The sequence below is a fragment of the Anomaloglossus baeobatrachus genome, chromosome 9, assembly GCF_048569485.1.
Source record: "Anomaloglossus baeobatrachus isolate aAnoBae1 chromosome 9, aAnoBae1.hap1, whole genome shotgun sequence".
In the NCBI taxonomy this organism is placed as follows: Eukaryota; Metazoa; Chordata; class Amphibia; order Anura; family Aromobatidae; genus Anomaloglossus; species Anomaloglossus baeobatrachus.
In genome coordinates this window covers 142,561,164-142,584,739 of record NC_134361.1, presented here as the reverse complement: position 1 = coordinate 142,584,739, position 23,576 = coordinate 142,561,164, and the positions used below count along the sequence as shown (strand labels likewise).

Here is a 23,576-nt window from a genome sequence, read left to right as displayed (position 1 = left end):
CAACATCAGAATGTAATGGACTGGGGTTATTAGACAGAAGGATTTGTATTTTATAAACGTGACATTATTTGCATCAAAGATCACTTGAATTAACTAGAGCTTGTTGACATGCTTCTTTTCAACATATTTATTAATGACCTTGTTGGGGGCATGCGGAGTAGAATTTCAATATTTGCAGATGATACTAAACTCTACAGGGTAATCAATACAGAGGAGGATAATTTTATATTACAAGGAGATTTATGTAAATTGGAGGATTGGGCTGAGAAGTGGTAATTGAAGTTTAATGTAGATAAATGTAAGGTCATGCACTTGGGTAGAGGAAATAACATTTATGATTATGTACTTAATTGTAGAACACTGGGTAAAACAGACACAGAAAAAGACTTGGGTGTATGGGTGGATGGTAAACTTCACTTTAGTGGACAGTGTCAGGCAGCTGCTGCCAGGGCTAATAAAATAATGGGATGTATTAAAAGAGGTATAAGTGTTCATGAAAAAAATATAGTTCTACCTCTGTACAAGTCACTAGTGCGACCGCACTTAGAATACTGTGTACAATTCTGGTTACCGATATATAAGAAGGACATAGCTGAACTGGAGAGGGTGCAGAGAAGAGCGACCAAGATTATTAGAGGAATGGGGGGGCTGCAATACCAAGACAGGTTATTAAACTTGGGGTTATTTAGTTTGGAAAAATGAAGGCTTAGGGGGGATCTAATCACAATGTATAAATATATGAGGGGACAGTACAGAGACCTTTCCAAAGATCTTTTTACACCTAGGCCTGCGACTGGAACACAGGGGCATCCGCTACGTCTTGAGGAAAGAAGGTTTAATCATAATCACAGACGAGAATTCTTTACTGTACGAGCAGTGAGACTATGGAACTCTCTGCCGCATGATGTTGTAATGAGTGATTCACTACTAACATTTAAGCAGAGCCTGGATGCCTTTCTTGAAAAATTTAATATTACCAGTTATGTATATTAGATTTTATGAGAGGGTGTTGATCCAGGAAACTAGTCTGATTGCCGTATGTGGAGTCAGGAAGGAATTTTTTTTTCCCATTGAGGCTTGTTTGCCACATTGTTTTTTTTTTTTGCCTTCCTCTGGATCAACATGTTAGACTACGAGTCGAACTAGATGGACTTAAGGGGGCTTTACATGCTACAATATCGTTAATGTTTTGTCGTCGGGGTCAAGTTGTTAGTGACGCACATCCGGCGTCATTAACGATATCGCAGCGTGTGACACTGACCAGCGACCTCAAAAATGGTGAAAATCGTTCACCATGGAGAGGTCGTCCCAAACTCAAAAATCGGTAAGGGTTGTTTATCCATGTGGTTCATCGCTCATGCGGCAGTACACATCGCTATGTGTGACACCACAGGAACGAGGAACATCTCCTTACCTGCCGCCGGCCACAATGCGGAAGGAAGGAGGTGGGCGGGATGTTACGTCCTGCTCATCTCCCCCTCCGCTTTGATTGGCCGGCCGCTTAGTGATGTTGCGGTGACGTCGCTGTGATGCCGAACGTCCCTCCCCCTTGAAGGAGGGATTGTTCGGCAGTCACAGCGACGCCGCCGACCAGGTAAGTATGTGCGACGCTGCCGTAGCGATAATGTTCGCTACGGCAGCGATCACAAACAATCGCATGCGCGACGGGGGCGGGTACTTACACGCTCGCTATGGCTACAAATTGCTAGCGATATCGCTACCGTGTAAAGCCCCCTTTAGAGTCTCCCTTCAACCTTAAAAACTATAATACTATGTAACATTTTTTATGTGTTTCTCTACTTATTTTTTTTTCCATACAAAAAACCCTGCATTTTACAGAAAAGGCAAAATCATGGTTTCATTTCTTCCTTACTCACATGTTGTCAATTCTTTCAGTGCTTTTACTGCATTTTTTTCCCAATAAGATCAAAGTGGTATAGTAACAAAAAAGGGGCAAAAAAGGCATAATTTACCAAGGGGTTGGCTGGATACAGTCTGTTTTTCCTGCAGAAACAGCTGCAGAAAAAAAAAAAACTGTGGGAACATGCCCTTACAATTTTTGCCACCTCTGTTGTTGTACTGCCCCTCCAACATACCGTCCATAAATGTGTCAGTAATTACACTTAGGCTATATGCGCACGCTGCAGTTTTGTTGTCACAAGAACTGCACCCAAAACTGAACCTTGTCCCAGAGTGCCTGGAAATGTAAAAAACAAAAATGGTTGTAATGATGGTGCATTTTTTATGCGTTTTTTTCAGTAGAAGCAAGCCAGAAACACAAGAAGATAGAACATGCTTCAGGTTTTTGTCAGGAGTTTGTGACAAACTGCAGACAAAAAAACTGCAACGTGCGCACAGCAAATCTGAATCCTCGTACACTTTGCTGCGAAGTCAAAAGTGAGAACGTCCTGACAACAAAACCGCACCAAAAACCGCAGCATGAGCATATAGCCTTTATGTCTGCTATGCTCAACTTGTAATCGCTCCGCAGTAAGAGCAGGGTCTCCTTACATTATTATGGCTACAGGCGTAGTCCAGAACAGGCATATAACGTCTGTGTACGATAAAATGACAGTTCTGATATCACTGCTGAGTGATTACACGTTGCTTGAAAACAGCAGACCCCAGGCATGATTACCGACACACAGGATTTGTAATGTGACACAGCTTAACTCAGGTGTGCTGCCCCTCCATCCACACTGACTCACGCAGGAGTTTAGACCAGGAGATCAGGACTGTATCAATACACCTCACACACAGACATCTGCTCTAAGCTGTGGTGGGAGTGCATTTATCTATTTCTCCTTTGAAATGATTAGTCACCATAATACAGGGAGACGTTCGTGCCCCCAGTGAAATCTATCTGATGACACCCACTCATTAGATGTCAAATACTGTTCTTGCAATTGAGAGGCAAAATTTAGAAAACAAAACCAAAACAAAAAAAACAAACAGGTTTTATTCCACTCTTCAGCCACTATTACATCCTGTGTACAGTTCAACATGAAAGATTGGGTGAAAGGTCCTCTTTAACAATGCACATCAATTTCTACTTTTATACACTGTTGTTTTTTTAACCAATAATTCAGAAAAATGATAATCTGCTCACACAAGAAATATTGAGTCTGGTGGGTGAGATTAGAGGGAAAAATAAAAAAAGCTTTATTTTGCCATTTTTTTCCAATGCATTTTGTTGAAGGTAGGACAATGTTTTATTTTTTTTTCACATTTTGCCTCTATATAAATTAATTTGGCTGAGACAATACGGAAGGTGGAAAAACAACCTGTAACTGTATGTGGGAGACAGTCCATTCACAATGCAGGATCAATATACATAGCTCTTTACAAACATACAATACTGCAAGGTATAAAGTTCTCTGTGGCATTGACAAGTATAGAAAATAGATGGCAAATTAATCAGTTTAGCCAATATATTCAGACAGGTTTTTTTGCTGTATTGCAAAGATTTCTGAGAGTGCTCCATAAGACGTTTGTGGAAACCCATAAGAAGCTACAGAGACCCCCCACTCAGGTGTACGGAACGGGTCTGCACTCAGAAATTTCAGCAAATCTGATCGCACCCTTATAAAGGTGTGAATACAGTGCTAGGCAGAGTTCACATAAGGCATTTCAGTTGTATTTTCTTGTCTTCTTGCAATAAAAAATGCAAAAATTAGAAGCATCCAGAATTAATGAAAAAATAAAAAATTATGAATTTCCATTCACAGAATGTGTTTCTGTTTGATGTGCTTTATGCGCATTTGGTGGGTTTTTCAAAAAGCAGCATGAAGTAGCTGTGATATTTTCTGCCTCAATAGTAAGAGCAATGAAATGTAGTGTAGTCTTATAGTGTACCAATAGGAGTCTACAGTCATACAGCTGGAGTCCAAAAATGCATAGAATCTGATGCTCTCTATTTTGCATTAGTAAAAATATTTCTGTTGTGTATATATTATTTATTAAAACATAATGCAGGAAAACAGTTTGCATTTCATTTTATCAATAAATGTGTCCACCAGCATTGATGATCGCTTGCATGGGAAGTGGCCAGCTAGTGCAACAAGAATCCCAACAGTACTGGCAACATGGTCCTGTGCCACAGTTGCAGAATAATCCATATTCCTCTGAGGAATGCAATCTCCAGTGCCATTCTCAGTATGAAACAGCCACTTGTTTCTTCATATCCTCCACAACAGCCAACCAATCACAGACTTATTGCAAAAAAACAGACAAAAAAACTGTGACTTCCATTTAGTCAAGTGGGCTAGCAACACTCTGTGGGCTTTAAAGTTTTTGGCTTTTTTTCTCCAAAGTTTATGAGCCAGGGAATTCTCCTAAACGTATGGCTCCAAAGAACGTTGTATGTCTACTCATATTAATGGAGATATCTGCGTGAACCATCTTCACTGTAATCTTCTGTTTGGCTTTTAGGACGCAAACGCCAGCAGTGTAGCAGGTATTGAAGTTGGTTTTACCGGGTTCTATGCTTCGTGTACATTGCAGAAAAGGCTTTTCATCAATCATCACAGCATAACTTGCAATATCTGTAAAGTTGATATAGTAAACCTGTGAGAGGAAAGTGCTTAAAGTCAGTGAAAAACATACTTTCCATTTTACTAGATACAATATTGAGGGGTAAAATAAAGCGTGTGCATTCTATAGTCAGCTTTCTGCGGACACTGCTCCAGGAAGGGCAGGAAACCGAGGGGGACTGCACATCACATTTACATGTAAGGATATTTGGCCAGTCACATGCCTAGAAGGAACTTCAAAATGTGAAAGTGCAAAGAAAACTAACACTATTATTACACTTTTTATTACTTTTTGCAGTCCCCAAAGTCTCCTACACGCTTTACATCTGCGACCGGCTCATCGAGGTGACAAGGAGCAAATGATCCAACATAACAATTGCACTCTCCAAAGAAAAGCAGTTGGCACATCAATTCGTCTTCATAGATGTTGAGGCGAAAATGTGGAGCAGACTTTGGGGAAATCTGGATCTCTGTTATACCATACAGGTTCCAGCATGGGTGCGCATCACCCTTATTAGGGTGGAGAAACTGCTTTAAGCCAACATACAAGATTTAAAGGGTACTCCCATCTCCAAGATCCTATCCCATTATATAGTAGGTATAATAATATTAGCAAATGTCTCCAATTAGAAACATAGCATAGATCTTCTGATTCACTATGTCACTTACAGGGCAGGTTCAGGGCATTGCAGGACCATAAGTATCCATGGTTATGACCACTAGCAACTATCTGTGTGTATATGTATGGTCGTAACCATGGATACCTAAGGTCCAGCAATGCCAAGCACATGAACTGACAGTGAATCAGGACAACTAGACTACAATTCTAATTGGAGGAAAACAACAACAACAACTACTAACCACCACTACTAACCACCACCACCACTACTAACCATCACCACTACTAACCACCATCACCACTACTAATCACACCACCCCCACCACCACTACTACCCACCCCCACCACCACTAACCACCCCTACTAACCACCACCACCACCACCACTATTAACCACCACTATTAACCACCACCAGAGATGGGATCTTGGCGATGGGAATACCTTTAAATAAGTTTTCGGTTCAGGAAATTGATAACAAGCATCATGTACGTGATACTTAAACTGGATTATGTACTGGAATTTCCAACAGAGATAATGTGGTAACTATGTTTATTGAAACTTTAACCCCTCCAGCCCCGGGGCACTTTCCGTTTTTGCGTTTTTGTTTTTTGCTCCCCTTCTTCTGAGAGCCGTAACGTTTTTATTTTTCCGTCAATCTTGCCATATGAGGGCTTGTTTTTTGCAGGACAAGTTGTACTTTTAAATGAAACCATAAGTTTTACCATATGGTGTACTGGAAAACAGCAAAAAAATTCCAAGTGTGGAAAAACTGCAAAAAAAGTGTGATGGCACAATAGTTTTTGGGATGTTTTATTCATGGTGTTCACTATATGGTAAAACTGATGTGTGGGTATGATGCCTGAGGTCGGTGCGAGTTTGTAGACACCAAACATGTATAGGTTTACTTGTATCTAAAGGGTTAAAAAAAATTCACAAGCTTGTCCAATAAAAGTGGCGCACGTTTTGCGCCATTTTCCGAAAACCGTAGAGTTCTCATTTTTTGGGATCTATGGCTCAGTGACTGACTATTTTTTTGCGTCTCGAGCTGTCGTTTCTAATGGTACCATTTTTGCGCAGATGCTACGTTTTGATCGCCTCTTATTGCATTTTGTGTAAAACTTGCGGCGACCAAAAAACGTAATTTTGGTGTTTGGTAAACGGCATAGTGGCAAAAAAATTCCAATCAGATTAATTGATTTTATATTTTGATAGATCGGGCATTTCTGAACGCGGCGATACGAAATATGTGTATATTTATTTTTTAACCTTTTAATTTTCAATGGGGGGTGAAAGGGGGGGTGATTTGAACTTTTAGTTTTTTTTTTTAAAACTTTTCTTTACTTTTTTTTATTTTACTAGTCCCCCTAGGGGGCTATAGCGATCAGCAATCCGATCGCTCTTATCTATCTGCTGGTCACAGCTATACAGCTGTAAACAGCAGATTCAGTCACTTCCTGTTTCTCTCTGCTCCCGGCAGAGGGAAAACGAAAGTGAAACTTCATAGCTACAGGCGTCATCACATGACCCTGTGCTACGATGGCAACCACCGAAAGTCACGTGATCACTCACGTGACTTCCGGTGGGGGCGGAGGTAAGTGAAAATCTTCACCCCTTGTCTATACATCTCCCTGCCAGACTTTGGCAGCGAGATGTAAGGGGTTAATGTTACGGGTGGTATGCGATTCCACTTGTAACATGTAGGCACACGTCAGCTGTTGAAAACAGCTGATATGTGTGCCGATCCACGCCGCCTGCCCGCGGCAGGGGGTGGGGCTTAACGGGACACGCTCCATGACGTATATATCCGTCCATGGTCGTGAAGGGGTTAAAGGGAATCTGTCAGCATGTTTTTGCTACCTTATCTAAGAGCAGCATGATGTAGATAAAGAGACTCTGAATTCAATGATGTATCATTTACATTACTGGATGCAGGCGTTCTGACAGTGAAAGATTTGAGATATCGCATGTAGTGCACTTTCCCATAGACAGAAGCTGCTAATCACACAAGGGGGTAGAGTCAAACTACAACAGCCCCTGAGACCCTATAATAAGATAAGAGGCTTAAACTAACATTGCAGGTAAAAAAAAAAAAAGTCTGAGATAAGACATGCAGGGCTGAATTCTCTGTTTTAACTCTACCAGCATGCTGTCTTCAGATTACATGGCAGAAATCTGCTGACAAAGTCCCTTTAATGTTCACCTTGATGGCCTCTCGTAGTTTAGTGAGCACTTTATACACTGATTGAAATTATTCATGTTGTTTTAAAGGAAGAAATATGTATATGTTATATTATATAAGTGATTTCTCTGTGTGATTATAGGGTTTGATTTGAAAAATTATTTAATTTGGTGTTAAGTAATTGGATTAATTGGATAATTGGTGTTAAGTAATTGGATTATTCTTCTCCAATAGACATGCATTCAGTAGCCCTGAAACACTAATACTACTGGGGAAGTAAGCAATGTTGTGATGACTCAGGTTAGCCACTGCCATTACAACACACTAGATAAAAATACATTTATTTTCATTATTTAAGTAAGAATAGTGGCATGCTAATAAACACAGATGGTGCAGATATTGTGGTTTGGATGCTTGCTGTTGACTGGATCCATAATTTAAAAGGGAACCAATCACCAGGATTTTCGTATATAACCTAAAGCCAGTGTTATACTGGCACTATCATGCTGATTCTCTACATACCATTAGTGGTCAGCTGGGATGTTTAGGTTTTGAAATCCAAGAAAATAAAGTTTATTAAATCGTTAGCTTCTTGAGTGACAGCAGCTGAAGAGCAGATAATATCTGGTGGTTATTCATAGTTATCCCCCCCCTCTGTTAGAATTAGCATAAGTATTACACAATCGTAATTTTTCTCTTCCAGGACCTGTGGTGAGGTCATACCCATGTGACCAGAAGGGGCGGGGCCTCAGCCAATAGGAAAATGCTGCTTCCTGATATCAGCTTTAAAATACAAAAAAAGACAGTTTGCGCTCTGATAATGTATGGAAACCATGAATGTGTGAACATGGACCTGCATTACTGCTAAGGAAAATCTAAGAAAAATGAGATATTTAGCATATAGAAATGGCCATTTGTATATCTGCCCAGTTGCCCCTTCACAGCATATCTCGTAACTGGGTACCCAACGCTATTCTGAAGCCTCTCTCTGGGTTAAAAACCTCCTGTGTATGGGCACGTAGGAACCTGCTATATAGAATGAGATTACCTGTGGCAACTGGGGGAGGGGTGCACGGTCAGAAGGTATGACCCTCTTGATATAGACAAAAAATACTGCCTGCACTCAGCCTCATCGACCTGACGTGTGAACAGGCGCATAACATAGTTGCCACAGGTAATCTCATTCTATATAGCAGGTTCCTACGTGCCCATACACAGGAGGTTTTTAACCCAGAGAGAGGCTTCAGAATAGCGTTAGGTACCCAGTTACGAGATGTGCCGTGAAGGGGCAACTGGGCAGATATACAAATGGCCATTTCTATATGCTAAATATCTCATTTTTCTTAGATTTTCCTTAGCAGTAATGCAGGTCCATGTTCACACATTCATGGTTTCCATACTTTAGCATTATCAAAGCGCAAACTGTCTTTTTTTGTATTTTATGTCATGTTCAGTTATGCGCCTGTTCACACGTCAGATCGATGAGGCTGAGTGCATGCAGTCTTTTTTGTCTGATATCAGCTTTGTTGGCTGAGGCCCGACCCCTTCTGATCACATGGGTATGACCTCATCACAGGTCCTGCTAGGTCGATTGTATAATGCTTATGCTAATTCTAAGAGGGGGATGGGATAACTATGAATACCCCCCCAGATATTATCTGCTCCTCAGCTGCTGTCACTCAAGCAGCTGCCGATTTTATAAACTTTACTTTCTTGGATTTCAAAACCTAAAGTTTATAAAATCGGCAGCTGCTTGAGTGACAGCAGCTGAGGAGCAGATAATATCTGGGGGGTATTCATAGTTAACCCCTCCCCCTGTTAGAATTAGCATAAGCATTATACAATCGACCTAGCAGGACCTGTGGTGAGGTCATACCCATGTGATCAGAAGGGGCGGGGCCTCAGCCAACAAAGCTGATATCAGGAAGCAGCATTTTCCTATTGGCTGAGGCCCCGCGCCCCTTCTGGTCACATGGATATGACCTCACCACAGGTCCTGGAAGAGAAAAATTACAACGATTGTATAATACTTATGCTAATTCTAACAGAGGGAGGGGATAACTATGAATAACCACCAGATATTATCTGCTCTTCACCTGCTGTCACTCAAGAAGCTGAGGATTTAATAAACTTTACTTTCTTGGATTTCAAAACCTAAACATCTGAGCTGACCACTACAGGTATGTATAGAATCAGCCTGATAGTGCCAGTATAGCACTGGCTTTAGGTCATATACGAAAATCCTAGTGATTGGTTCTCTTTAAAACCATGGTGGGGAATCTCCTGCTCGTGGGAACTGCAGAGTCTGGGCCATAGGCCCTTCAATTCTGCCTCCTGAAACTGCGAGCATGCACACTCATAGTTCACTATTCAACGCTGCAGTGTGTGCAGCATGTAATTACTTCATGTCCAGTGCCAGGACATTCTTTGTGGACAGTGATAACTTGCTCTGTGCTCCTGGCCCGTACTTTTGATGAAGACAGCTGTCTTAGTGTTTCCTATGTGTCATTAACTGCAGCCTACGTCTCCTATGTGTTGATTATACACCACTTCCAATGTCTTCTATGAGATGTCCAGTGTAAGGGCACGCTCACACAAGCGTTGAAATCGGACAAGTACAAAGCGAGTAAATCTCGCATTTCACTCTGACCAATGTTAATCAATGAGGGAGAGCAGTTGGTCAGCTATTCTCGCATTCAAATTCTGGATGCGAAAAAAGTAGCAGCATGCTGCGATTTTCTGCAAAAGCCGTGTATCTCGCACCCATTCAAGTGAAAGGAAGCGAGAGATACATCGGACTGCACTCAGATGTTATCCCAGAGCAGTGCGATTTACGCACAGGCTGACAATGGAGGAGATGGGGGGGATTAACCCCTCCCTCTCCTCCGCAGCGCCCGCCCTCAGCTTCGCAGCTGTGACCCGATCGCAGGATCGAGTCACAGTCGCATGACACTCGGCTCACGCTCGCAGCAGAGCCTCAGCCGAGGGTCATTAGCATGTCGCATCGGATGCCATGCGCTCGTTTGAGTACAGCCTAACAGTTAGGAATCACAGCAATTTTTCTACAAAGCCCTTCATTTCAGGAGCTCAAAAGTAATTTAACAGATTTACTTGATTAAATGTTCAGTTTTAATACTTTGTAGAGAATCCTTTGCAGGCAATGACTGCCTGAAGCCATGGATGTCATCAAACGCTGGGTTTCTTCCTTTGTGATGCTTTGCTAGACCTTTACCGCAGCTGACCAGTTGCTGCTTGTTTATGGTTCTTTCTGCCGGAAGTTTTCTCGTAAGCATTTGAAATGCAGCTTGATGTGATTGAGATCTGGTGATTACCTCGACATTGCAGAATATTCCACTTTTTTGCCTTAAACTCCTGTGTTGCTTTCGCAGTATATTTTGGGTCATTGTCCATCTCTAATTTAAAGCGCTGTCCAATCAACTTTGGTTTAATCTGAGTAGAAATGATCAACCTGTACACTTCAGAATTCATCCGGCTGTTTCTGTCTTCAGGTCACATCATCAATGAATACTAGTGACCCAGGTTCATTGGAAGCCATGCATGTTCTGCCACCACACTGCCTCCATGTTTTACAGAGAATATGATGTGCTTTGGATTCTGAGCTGTTACAAATCTTCTCCATGCTTTCTTCTTCCCAGCAATCTGGTTCAGGTTGATCTTAGTTCCTCTGTCCAAAGGATGCTTTTCCAGAACTGAGCGACTTCTTTAGCTGTTTTTTGATAAAATATTCTCTGGCTTTAGATACTGAAACACCCAATCCTGGGAGCATGTTCTTCAATTGGATGGATGTTATAAAGGGGCTGTTCTTGACCGTGGAAAAGTTACTGAGATCATCCAGCACTGTTATCTTTCATGGATGTTCAGACCATTTTGTGTTCCTAAGCTCACCAGTGTGCTCTTTCTTTTGCAGAACGTACCAAACTGCTGATTTGGCCACTCCTAACAATTCTGCAGTCTTTCTGATGAATTCCTTTTCTTTTCTATTTATTTTCCATAGAGAGTTCCTTTGAGCGAATGATGTGGGTTAACAGCAATAGTTTCTAAATGCAAATGCCACACCTGGCATCAGCTCCAGACCTTTTACTTGCTGAACTGATGAAGGATAACTGAGGGATTAACTGATACAGCCTATTAAAGAGCTTTTGAGATAATTGTCTAATTACTTTTGGTCACTTGAAAGAGGCAGCTACATATTAAAGAGCTGGGATTCCTAAACCCTTAGGCTATGTGCGCACATGTGCGTAATTCATGCAGTTACGCTGCGCTTTGTAGCGCAGCATAACTGCATGCGTTCTGCGTCCCCTACACAATCTATGGAGATCTATGCCCGAATCGCTGCGTTCTAAGAAGTGACATGTCACTTCTTCCGTGCGCTTTGCCGGCAGCACCTGCTCTGTCTATGGCAGGAGCTGCAGGCAGAGCGCATGTTCTCGCTGGCACCATGCGCTTCAGAACGGAGCTTTTCAGCTGCGCTCTGAAGCGCACCTTTTAGGTGCAGTGCAGAGCGCACACGTGCGCACATAGCCTTACTCCAATAAGGATGTGAATGCCCTCAAATTAAAGCAGAGAGTTCATATTGATTATATAAGTGTATATTGTATATGTTTTGGTAAACCACTAAAATGACAAAACTTGTGTGACTGTCCAAATATTTCAGGACCTAACTGTATATACACCAGTCCTAGTGACTCCTATGTGATGTATATACAGCAGATTCTCAGTGTGTTCTATGTGATGTATATACATCAGCCCCAGTACCTCCTATGTGATATATACACAGCAGAATCTCAATGTATCCTGTGTGAGGTATAAAGCAGCTCTCAACATGTCCTGTGGTGTATAGAGCAGTCTGTGTGTCCTTTGTGTTGTATACTGCAGTTCCCTTACTGCTTTGAGTTCTAGAAAAGTCACATTAACAGTGATGCATTTCCCCATTTGAGAAGACAAGCAGTGTAATATGCATCTTTGTGTGGAATAACTTACTACAGCAATCAGTTCTTTACAAAACTTAATCACTGACTGTGCTCCAGACCCTGAGTTGCAACATCATCCATACCACGAGAAACCAAGGAAAAAATTGTGAAAAAATACCCTGCTGTAACTAAATAAAAGCATAGTGCATATAAACATAGGGTACTTAGTAAACACTGTTTTTGATGAAAAAAAGCATAAAGCTATCCCACCAACGCCAAGGTGTACCCAGTTGGGATAGTACCTACACTCTCTAATATTAAAACCTTACCATGGGTCTAAAATAGGCCTCAATGTGGCTAAGGGCTGAGAGCGACCGGGTCCCAACACGACACACACAGTCAGGGGAATTCACAGAATGCTGTAACTAAATAAAAGCATAGTGCATATAAACATAGGGTACTGCTCAGCGAGCTGGACATTTCATTCTGTGAATCCCCCTGACTGTGTGTGTCCTGTTGGGACCCGGTCGCTCTCAGCCCTTAGCCACATTGAGGCCTATTTTAGACCCATGGTAAGGTTTTAATATTAGAGAGTGTAGGTACTATCCCAACTGGGTACACCTTGGCGTTGGTGGGATAGCTTTATGCTTTTTTTGATCAAAAACAGTGTTTACTAAGTACCCTATGTTTATATGCACTATGCTTTTATTTAGTTACAGCAGGGTATTTTTTCACAATTTTTTCCTTGGTTTCTCTTTGTCTCATGGCCAGTGTGAACATGGTCTCACAATTACCATGTATACCATCTCATACTCCGGCTCACTTTTTTGTTATCATCCATACCACCTAACATCACACATCTCTCCAAAGAGAAGCTGTTCAAATATAAAATGCTCATTTTTAAGTTGATAATTTAGAATGGCCCCCAAAAGATATTAGAAATATCCAAATGGCCTTTGGCAGAGTAAAGGTTCCCCACCTTTAATTTGAACCTGACAATTTGTTTTAAAGTAAAATGAGCAGTTTATGATTATGGTAAAATAAAAAAAATACATAGATCAGTATACCATAAGATGGTGAAAAAAGGAGCTAGGCCCAAGACCGTACTCACTTCTACCTGACTATAGATGAGGTAGGTACCATCCACAAGCACCTCCAGCTCCCCACTGCGTGTGTGCAGCCTGAAAACCTTCTGGTTAATGGTAATCCGGGACCAGTCATGGAGAATTCCACCTGAAAGATCTCAGTGTGAGAGAACGGTAGTCACTCAGTACATGTCAATATTAACAGAGCATCAACATACGTTTTATCAGTATACAAACGAGGCAAAAGACATAAGAAAAATATACCATGCCTACAACATCCAAAACAGGCTTCACACCTCCCTACATCCCACAGTTACAGCACTGCCAATATATATATTTATTTTTTTTACACAGTCTACCTTTTAGCTGCAAATTTTTAGGTTCTTTAACATTAGGCAATTATGGTAATATTATTTATCAATGTAACAGAGAAAATACTTGAATAGAGGGGACTACTGTGTATACACCCCTTTATGTGACCCCTGGTGCAGATACATTGTTCGTCTCCCTATTTGGTATCCAGTGTTGTGTATGCATCAAAGCTACGTTACACGTTATTTCCTGGGTCATTCCTTAAAATGTAACCGTCATTTTAATTTTTATTTCATAAATCAATTGTACACAGGAAAATAAGCAACTCAGTAATAATTCAGTAATATATCAAACAAATCTGCTTATTTTTTCCAGACTTGGTCATTAACAAAATTCTGAGGTAATATCTGTATTCAGTGACGACTTTCCCATTACTGAGAGGAGATGTCGGCTGTTACTGATGAGATTCTATGTAGATAGAAGAAGAAGGAGGGGGCGGAGCTGACTAGCTCCTCCCTCTGCCTCTAGCTCCTCCCTCCTCCCATCATCATAGAATCTCATCAGTAACAACCACCCTCTCCTATCTCAGTAATGGGAAAGTCGTCACTGAATACAGATTTTACCTCAGAATTTTGATGACGACTGATCAATTCTGGAAGACACAAATTTGAAAAAATTTACCCAAAAAGAAACGAGATCGGATGATGAAACTTTACATTTATTCCACATACTCTCCACTTATGTCAACACACTTCTTACATCGGTATTCCAAGTTCTGTAAGCCTAGCAAAAAGAAGGATTTCGGTTGTGCCTCAAACGAGGCATCCATAGCAGCCATGGCATTAGAAGAAATGGTGTGAAATTTGGTACTTGAGGGGCTTCTTCAAGTTTAGAAACAGATGATAGTCGGAGGGAGCTAGATCTGGTGAACAAGATGGGTGGTCAACCAGCTGCAAGCTCAGCTCTGCCAGTTTTGCCGTGGTCGCTTGTGCAGTGTGAACTGAGGTGTTGTCTTGCAGGAACAAGATTCCTTTGGACAGCTTGCCACGTCTTTTGGTCTTCAGAGCTGCCTTCAATTGGTTCAAAAGATCAATGTAATACATTGATGGTGGAACACTTTTGAAGGTAGTCCACTAGCAGCACACCCTCCTTATCCCACAACACAGACGCCATCACCTTAGTGGCTGATTTTTGCACCCTGAACGTCTTTGAACGAGGAGAACCACTGTGCCTCCACTCTTGACTGCCCCTTGTTTTCAGGGTCATACAACTAAATCCAGGTCTCATCCATAGTGACCTGTTGATGCAGGAATTTCTTATCAGTCTGGAAATGCTGACAAATGGACCGGGAAGTTTTCACTTGCATACTTCTCTGATCTGTTGTCAAACATTTGGGGACCCACTTTGCAGATAGCTTACTCATGTCCAAATGTTCATGGATAATGACACAAACACGTTCACAGGAAATCCCCATGATGTCCGCTATTGCTTTAGCTGAAATTCGTCAATTCTCCAGTGTGAGGTTGTGCACAGCATCGACGATCTCCTGAATAACAACCCCTCTTGGTCATCCAGGACGTTCCTCATCATTGGTGCTGAAGTGGCACGTATTAAATTTGGAAACCCAGTTTTTAACTGTGGAATATGAAGAGCATTGATCCCCCAATGTCTGCGACATATCACCATGAATATCCTTCATGGACTTTTCTTGCAGAAACTAGAATTTTATCACTCCTCTGCTCTCAGTTGCTGTGAATATCGCATTAGATTCTGTTATTTTTTTTTCGCGCGTGCGTAGAACACTGTTGCCATAAGCAACAAACACAAAATTTTGAAAACATATATTAGACATAAAGTTTTCATGTGATGTAACATTTGTTAGCATAGAAACAAAAAAAGGTGACAAAGCCAAAGACTTATCAGCAGCCCCTCGTATTACAAAGTTGCTTATCTTCTTGTGCACTATGGATTTATGAAATCAAAATTAAAACAATGGTTATGCTTTAAGAATTTTAAATGAAGGAAATTAGAATGAACCTTGGCTTTTAACACAATCAATATTTCTTCCATATGTAGGTAAATCCTGACAGACGTGAGGGCAGCAGTTTATTCCCAATTCTCTTAGCAGCAAATTTATAACGGGAAAAAAAAGCAACAACTGGTTTCTTACCATTTTTGACTTGTATTGCCGAGTCTTGACCATGTAAGTGGACAGCTGCTGCTGGCTGCAAAATACGGGGGAAAATAAATAAAAACTACCATAAAAAAAAAAAAAGAAAATACAGTAGATTACAAGGAATCTATCATCAGTTTTTTGCTATCTAACCTGAAAGCACCATGATGTAGAGCTAAAAAGAGTCCTTGATTTCATACATGTGTCACTTACTGGTCTGCTTGCTGTACTTTCTATAAAAATCACTGGTTTACCAGCAGGAGATTATCACTAGAGAACTACTAAACCTGCTCACATGTAGTCCTCCTTATTCATGAGCTTTGTATAACCCCACACCGAGCATTGTGTACACTGCATAGGCAGAAAACTGCCAATCAGTGGTGTGGGTTTACAGAGCTCAGCCATTCAGAAAACTGGTAGATCTGCGGCAGATAAACGGATTTTTGTGTACTCACCGTAAAATCGTTTTCTCTTAGCCATCATTGGGGGACACAGGACCATGGGTTTTATGCTGCTTATCCATAGGAGGACACTAAGTAGATGCAAAGATGTTAGCTCCTCCCCTGCAGTATATACCCCCTGGCCCAGCCAGGCTACTTCAGTTTTAGTACCCAAGCAGTAGGAGAACAAGTAACAAAAAATGTGAGTGAATACTCATAACAAAAAAGTACTGAGAGAGAAAAAAGCTAAGGCCCAACAAGGCAACAGGGAGGGTGCGGTGTCCCCCAATGATGGCTAACAGAAAACGATTTTACGGTGAGTACACAAAAATCCGTTTTTCTCTGACGCCTCATTGGGGGACACAGGACCATGGGACGTCCTAAAGCAGTCCATGCGTGGGTAAACAATATACGCAACCCAAGGACTAGGAACCAGTCCCAGATAGACAGGAGTGCCTTCTGATATAGGTGATACAATGTCGTTTGCATAATTTTCCTATCTAGGTTCGCCTCAGCCAAAGCCTGGGTATGGACTCATTAATGCTTTGAAACAGTATGTAGGCAAGACCAGGTCGCAGCCTTACACCCCTGTCCCACTGAAGTCTGATGCCTAATGGCCCAAGAGGCGCGAACTGCTCGCGTGGAATGAGTCCGCAGCCCACTAGGAATGGGCTTGAGTTGCAAGTGGTAGACCTCCTGGATTGCAGAGCGAATCCAGCGAGCCAGCGTTGCCTATGAAGCTGCCTGTCCTTTCTTAGGCCTTTCAGGAATGATGAACAAGGAGTCCATGTTCTTAAAGGGGCTGTCTTGGGTACGTAATATCCGAGAGCCCTCACAAGGTCTAGCGAATGTAGAGACCTTTCCACCCTATGGACTGGGTGTGGAGAAAAGGAAGGCAGAACAATGTCCTCGTTCATATGAAACGGGGAAGTAACCTTCAGAAGAAAATCCGAAAGGGGGCGTAGAACCATCTTGTCCTGATGAAAGATCAGAAAGGGTTTGCGGCAAGAGAGTGCTGCCAGTTCCGAAACTTGTCTGATGAATGTAATCGCCACTAAGCATGTTACCTTCCAGGAGAGAAGAGAAGATTCCTTAAGAGGTTCAAAGGGGGACCTATGGAGACCGTCCAAAACGAGATTGAAGTCCCAGGGGTCCAGCGCCTGTTTATACGGGGGAACTAGATGGGAAATGCCCTGGAGGAAAGTCTTGACTTGTGGATTGCAAGCTAGGCGACATTGATAGAATATTGAGAGAGATGAAACCTGTCCCTTAAGGGAGCTGAGGGCCAACCCCTTTTGCAACCTGACTGCAAAAAAATCAAGAATTCTGGGGATCGCCAGAGGCATAGGTTGGACATTAGATTCCCTGCATTGGGAAAGGAAAGTTTTCCACGTACGGTAGTAAATACGGGATGAAGGCCAGCCTTCGGGCACTGTACATGGTGAAGATGACCGCGGGAGAGAATCTCGCTCTTGTTAAAGTCCAGGTCTCAATGGCCATGCCGTCAGCTTCAGGGCTCTGGAGTTCTGATGGGAAATAGGCCCTTGGGTCAGCAGGTCTGGGATGCTTACGAGGCGCCATGAGCAATTGTACTAATTTGGCATACCAGGCTTGCCTGGGCTAGTCCGGTGCTATTAGTATCACTGGGACTCCGCCTGCCTTGATCTTCCAGATTACTCGCGGCAACAGGGGCAGAGGCGAAAAACCATGTAAGGTAGATGGAAGCGACTTTAGGAGACTAGAGCATCTGCACCGATGGACTGTGAATCAAGTGACCTGGCTAAGAACACGTGTACCTTTGCGTTCAACCTTGAGGCCATTACATCCACGTCTGGTGTACCCCAGCAAGTGCAGATGTGTGGGAACACTTCCGGGTGGAGAAACCACTCTCCGGCGACCAGGCCTTGGCAACTTAGAAGGTCCGCCGCCCAGTTCTCTACTCCCGGTATGTGTAACGCTGAAAACACAGACCCCCGTCGATTCGGCCTAGGTGAGGATCCTGAGGACCTCGAGATAAGCTGTCTTGACATAGGCCACAGCTGTTGCATTGTCCAATTGGACCCGAATCAAACTACCTGCTAGCAGAAGGGGGGAATGACCTGAGCGCGAAAAAGATTGCGCTGATTTTCAGGATGATTTCTGGGAAGGGAAGACTCCTGGGGCGTCCAACGTCCCCAAGCAGTGTGGAGTCAGTACGCTGCTCCCCAGACTAAGAGGCTGGCGTCCGTGGTCAGGAGTAGCCAGTCCACTTGGGAGAGAAAAACTCCCTCTCGATATGGAAGAGGACTGAAGCCACCAGCAAAACGCATACCTGACTGAAGGAGTCAGGTGAAAAGTTTGTCCAAGGAAAAGGGGCTCTTGTCCCAGGCAGCTAGAAGCACAAGCTGCAGTGGGCGGTGGTGTGGCTAAGCGAGCAGCACTGCCTTTATAGCCGCCGCTATCCTACCTAGCACTCTCATACTGAATCGTATGGAGCGAGAGGAGTACATAGAGAGCAGTGTACCGCTTGTTGTAGTGCAGCCGCCTTGTCTTGAGGGAGAAATATCAAGCCCCGAAGGGTGTCCAGGGACATGCCCAGGGAGTTGACGGATTTTGACGGGACCAGGGATGATTTGACTGGAGTCAGAAGCCACCCTAGGCAGGATAGGGTGCCCATAGAGATCTGCACACTGGTTGGGCCCTTGATGAGGAGGTCATCCAAGCAAGGCAGAACAGCCACTCTCCTGGCATGAAGGGTACTCGTGGCGGCCGCCATGACCTTTGTTAAGACCCTTGGTGCTGTGGCAGAGCCGAGTGTAGGGCCACAAATGAAAGAAAGAAGTCCTGAACCGCGAAGCGGAGGAACTTTTGGTGAGCTGGAGCGATGGGTATGTGCAGGTACGCGTCCCTGATAGCTAGGGAGGCAAGGAATTCTCCTTCGACCATCAAGGTAATAATGGACCCTAGAAATTCCATTCTGAATCTCCTTACGTGCACATGTTTGCTCAGGTGTTAGAGGTCCAGGATGGGTCGAACTGATCCTTCCTTTTTTGGGGACCACGAGAGGTTGGAATAGAAGGCCTTGAACCTCTCGCCGTCTGGAACAGGTATCATCAGCCCCGCCGTTTGGAGAAAGTGGATTGCTGAGGAGAAGGCCTCGAAGTGTTTTGGAGTCTTTGGGGGGGTTGAGAGAAAAGACTGACCAGGGGATCGGGTCCGGAATTCAATGAGGTAACCGGAAGACACAAGGTATCGCACCCATTTGTGGTCTGAGGCGGCAGCCCAGATGGAGGAGGACGAGACTCCTCGATCTTTGTCTAGACTGCCAGGACGAGGTGGACTCGGGGAGCGCTGAGAAGGTCGGGCCCTGCGTGTCTAGTAAAAAACGTCCTGGGCTAGAGTTGGGGGAGAGAGTTACTCTTTCTCCCGTGGCGTAAAAAAAAAAAGAGCCTGTCCAGACGATCGGCAAACCATCGATCTGGAAAGGAGTACTGTGAGAGGCTTCTTAGAGACCGAGCCAGCTCTCCATTATCGGAACCAGAGGGCTTTACAGATGGCAATGGTATTTGAGGCGGCAATAACTGCGCAGGTAGCAGCGTCGAGGGAGGCCTGCATGAGGTACTCCGCCGCCGCAGCAATGTGAACTGTTACATCTGTGAGGGTCTGAGAGAAACTGGTAGTCCTGGTGTCTGTGCGACCCACACGGAAGGGGAGAGGAACCCGCGGCCTCAAGGCAGAGCGATCGAGCTGCTCCACTTGTCTGTCTGTCGGGTCCTTGAAAGAGGATCCATCAAGTAAAAGACAGGAGGGTCCCTCAGGCAGGCGGAAAGCCGGGTGAGGGTCCACCGAGACCGGATCGGCCCAGCCCTTAGAGACAGCTAAGCCAAAGGGGTACCGGGACTCCATGAGTTTACGTATACCGAAGCGGCATCAACAATTTTTTTTTTTTTAAGGTTTCTTCACCCTTTTAAAGGAGACCGCAGGGTCAGTAGTAGTGGATGGGAGGAGATCTTCCACATGCAGAGTTTGGTTGATTGCTGCAATAAGGGAGTCCATCGCAGCTTGATCGCTCGGGGAGGTTAAAACCAAGGAATCATCCCGGTAAAAACATCATTCCCCTTCCTCCGGCTCCAGAGACCGCGGAACATGTGGGAGAACCCCATCTGTGTACCCACGAGGGAGGACCATGGGGGTCATGCCCTTTTCCTGATCTACAACCGGTGAAGCAGAGGGCTGATTCTTATCAGAAGGACCCTCTATAGAGATGTCGTCAAGCTGCATTCTGTCCAGGGGCCCCGAGGGGTGTGAGGACGATGTTGCATAGCCAGCACCAGGTTCTGGGAACTGTGCCCATTCCGGGGGACTGGGAGCCATAGGCTCAGGGCTGGCAGCGGTTGCTGCGGTGGTGTCGGGGGGTGGGGGGGAGAGCTACTGGGGCATCGGACTCACAGAAGGAAGAGGTGCTATCAACTCTGATTGTAATGAGGGAGCAATGCTCTGCAGAGCTAATGTGAGAAAACAAGTGAGGCTATAACTCACCCAGAACGCTGATGACACCTCCCCCCCTCCTCCTGTGTCACACTTCCTGTGGGAAGGAGGAAGCCAGCTTTGAGAGACACCTACAGGCTCTGAGCACAACAAGAGGGAGCAATGCTCTGCAGATCCTGTGTGAGGAGGGTTACGTGAGCTTTCGTGAGGGGGCGTGGCTTATCGTGTGTCAGAGGGGGCGGGGCTTAGCTCCGACAAGAAGGCATGAGAAAATATAATTAAAAAAAAAAAATGGTGGGAAGGGACTCCCCTTCCCCCCTCCAGCCCTGCACAACCATGGTGGACAGAAAAAAAACCTCTTAAAGTGTACCGCAGCTGCGGGTGCACTGAGTCCTGGGGGCTCTCCCCCTCCCCTCACCACAGGTGGAATGCTATTCAGGAGTCTGCAATCAGCCCATGTGCATCCAGCCAGTGTGACCTTTGCTCCATTTCCTGTCAGGGAGCCAGTGTGGGGATTCTGACGCCTGCTGTGCCCGGTCACAGAGCTTATATCAACTGAGAGCCTGCCAGAGGGACTGAGGAAGTTTTTCATCTACTCTGGGCTCTGGAAAAATTGGTGCATGTGAGAACAGTCGTCCAGTGAGTAACAGCCCATGTGAATCCAGTCAGGGAGGATCTCACCTCAGCTCCTGTGGAGATGGCAGTCTGATGCTTGCTGCCTGAGCACGCTGGTGCAGAGCGTGTATCAACTCAGAGCCTGCAAAAAGGACTGAGGAAGTTTTCATCTGCTCTGGAAAAATCGGTGCCATGAGACCCGTCGTCCAGTGAGTAACAGCCCAGGATCCAGCGTCGCAGGAGGGGGTACAGGGAGGCGACACTCCATGTTCCCGCCTGTTGATGGTTTTGGGAAATCGGTCCCCGAAGGAAACCCTCTAAAAACAAAAAATTCTTGCTGCAGTAGTCTGCAGAGATGTGCCTCCTATAGACACTAAGCTAAAACTGAAGTAGCCTGGCTAGGCCAGGGGGTGTATACTGCAGGGGAGCAGCTAATATCTTTGCATCTACTTCGTGTCCTCCTATGGATAAGCAGCATAACACCCATGGTCCTGTGTCCCCCAATGAGGCGTCAGAGAAACAATGATTTTATCAAAACTGCAGCAATCAGCCCTGTAAATGACACATCGCTGGAATCAGGGTCTCTTTCCTCTACATAATGCTGCTTTCAGAAGGGGTAAAAATAAATCTGGTGACAGATTCCCTTTAAAATTCTTGAACGCCTTTTCTTTGTCCATCAGCCTCCTCCAATTTAAAAAAAATCCAAACGAAAAACCCCCAAAATCAAATAGCTTTCCTATGTGCAGTATCTTTCATCTGGATGAGGCCCATGGACTGGTCTGGTGAGTGCTGCCCCATCAGCAGGAATTTTGTGGACAGGAGAGCGGAGCAGTCTTTGTGAAAGGCTGCACTGACAAGTGCAGGAGGAGAACGTGTGATATTCATGTTAGTGAGTGTAAAATATTATGCCCTGAACACATTTGTTAATATAAAGTAGCCAACTCCCTTAGGCATAATATTTTCTACTAGGTTAAAAATAAAATCAAAGCTTGCCAATAAAAGTGAGCAGAAGACAGTGTTCATTAGCAAACATTTCACTATGCTGTTGCTTCAATGGAGGGGAGAGGAATCTTTAAGGGAATATTGCAATAAGCATTAAATGTTCACTTTTAAATAAATGGTCATCAAAAGGCGGTCTAAAAAGCCACACAGAATCTAACCTGCATCTCTCTAGGACTAGTCCTGTCTCCAGGTCCTGGTGGAAAAAGAAGAAAAAAAAGGACTGATTAGAACGCAAACATGCAAATGCTGCCACAGCAATCTCTCATAACATTGACATACCAGAAGGCCCTTGATTCCCAGGTGGTCCCTGAGGTCCTGGTGGCCCAGGGGGTCCAGGAGGGCCCATAGCATTTGATCCTGGTATACCAGGAATGCCTGGAATTCCGGGTGGTCCTGGAGGACCCGGTGGTCCTTGAGGACCTGCAGGGCCAGGAGGTCCTACGGCACCGGGAGGTCCAACCTTTTTTCCTAAAAAATAAAAGGCAATATTAATATTATTGATACGTTATGCAACTACAGGAGATTGTAAGCAAAACAAATACTGTTACTAAACACTAGGAGGTGGCCCGATTCTACGCATCGGGTATTCTAGAATTCTAGAATTTACGTATTGTGTAGTTCATGTATGATTTTTGTTTATATATATATATATATATATATATATATATATATATATATATATATATATATATATATATATATATATATAGATGTTGTTGTGTGTAGCTACCAAGTGTTTGTGTAGGGCGCTGTACATGTTCTGGGTGTTGTCTGGGTGTGACGGGGGGTGAGAGCGGTGTTGTGTGTGTGTTGCGTTGTTTGTGGAGCGCTGTGTGTCTGTAGCGTTGTGTGTGTGTTGCGCGGTTTGTGTGTGTGTGGTGTGTTTTGGGGGGAGGTATGTTTTGTGCAATGTGTGTGTTGTGCGGTATGTGCGTATATTTGTGTGTGCAGCGTTGTCTGTGTGTGTGGGTGTCTGTGTAGGGCAGTTGTTTGTGGTTCCCAGTGTGTGTGTGTGTGTGTGTGTGTGTGTGTGTGTGTTGGGGGGAGGTGTGCACTTCCCATCGTGCTCCATCTCCCATGCAGCGCACTCCCCATCGTGCTCCATCCCCCATGCAGCGCACTCCCCATCGTGCTCCATCCCCTATGCTGCGCACCCCCCATCGTGCTCCATCTCCCATGCTGCGCACTTCCAAACGTGCTCCATCCGCCATGCTGCGCACT

General features: G+C 44.2%; 1 protein-coding gene across 3 annotated transcripts in view; it reads right to left on the bottom strand.

Moving 5' to 3' along the window:
- Nucleotides 1–3,138: 3,138 nt before the first annotated feature.
- Nucleotides 3,139–23,576, bottom strand: part of EDA (ectodysplasin A) — a 354,857-nt gene continuing 334,419 nt past the window's right edge. Inside the window, exons 4-8 of one of the 3 annotated variants that reach the window (XM_075322754.1) lie at nt 22,635–22,823; nt 22,514–22,548; nt 15,829–15,883; nt 13,373–13,503; nt 3,139–4,566 (exon numbers count right to left, since the gene is read on the bottom strand). In XM_075322754.1, the coding sequence (XP_075178869.1) occupies nt 4,315–4,566; nt 13,373–13,503; nt 15,829–15,883; nt 22,514–22,548; nt 22,635–22,823 (662 nt within the window). In that variant the 3' untranslated portion in view covers nt 3,139–4,314. The remainder of the gene's footprint in view (nt 4,567–13,372; nt 13,504–15,828; nt 15,884–22,513; nt 22,549–22,634; nt 22,824–23,576) is intronic. The other 2 variants (XM_075322755.1, XM_075322756.1) reach the window with 2 other exon arrangements.